We start from the raw sequence: 438 nt of genomic DNA on the forward strand, positions 1-438 counted from the left end.
CCACCCTACTTCAGTATCTCGTGGCTCGGTACTCATGCGTCTTTAGAGAAGTGCAAATAATAATAATAGTGAACAAACTGCAGCAGACTGACCAAAAATATCAAATGACTTTGCACTGATACCTGGAGCTAATCTTTTTCCGGGCCAGCAGGCAGAGCGGGAATGCCATTGGCGGGGGCGTGATCAGAGGCCTCACCAACGTCAGGCGCTTCGGCAACGCAGAGGTCCAGGTCGCCGGGAATACCACGCTGGTCAGTGCTTATGTCTGCCATTATGGATTTCTTTCATATTACTACCTTACTTGTTCGTATGTTTATTGCCGTGGTATTACTTGTCGTTTATATATATCTAAACATGTTCAATTTCTTGTTTATTTCTTTAGCTGAAAACGATTTATGAGAAACTATATAACAGTTTCTCTTTATTCTATAAATTCCC

At 42.5% G+C, this 438-nt stretch overlaps 1 protein-coding gene across 4 annotated transcripts in view; it reads left to right on the forward strand.

Annotated features, from left to right (window-relative positions):
• The window catches only part of LOC119586422, a 37,691-nt gene that overhangs the window by 34,262 nt on the left and 2,991 nt on the right, over nt 1–438 (forward strand). For 2 of the 4 annotated variants that reach the window (XM_037935144.1, XM_037935145.1), the window contains exon 7: nt 149–251. In XM_037935144.1, coding sequence (XP_037791072.1) covers nt 149–251 — 103 coding nt within the window. The remainder of the gene's footprint in view (nt 1–148; nt 252–438) is intronic. The other 2 variants (XM_037935146.1, XM_037935147.1) reach the window with 1 other exon arrangement.

Source organism: Penaeus monodon, chromosome 21 (genome assembly GCF_015228065.2).
Source record: "Penaeus monodon isolate SGIC_2016 chromosome 21, NSTDA_Pmon_1, whole genome shotgun sequence".
Lineage (NCBI taxonomy): Eukaryota > Metazoa > Arthropoda > Malacostraca > Decapoda > Penaeidae > Penaeus > Penaeus monodon.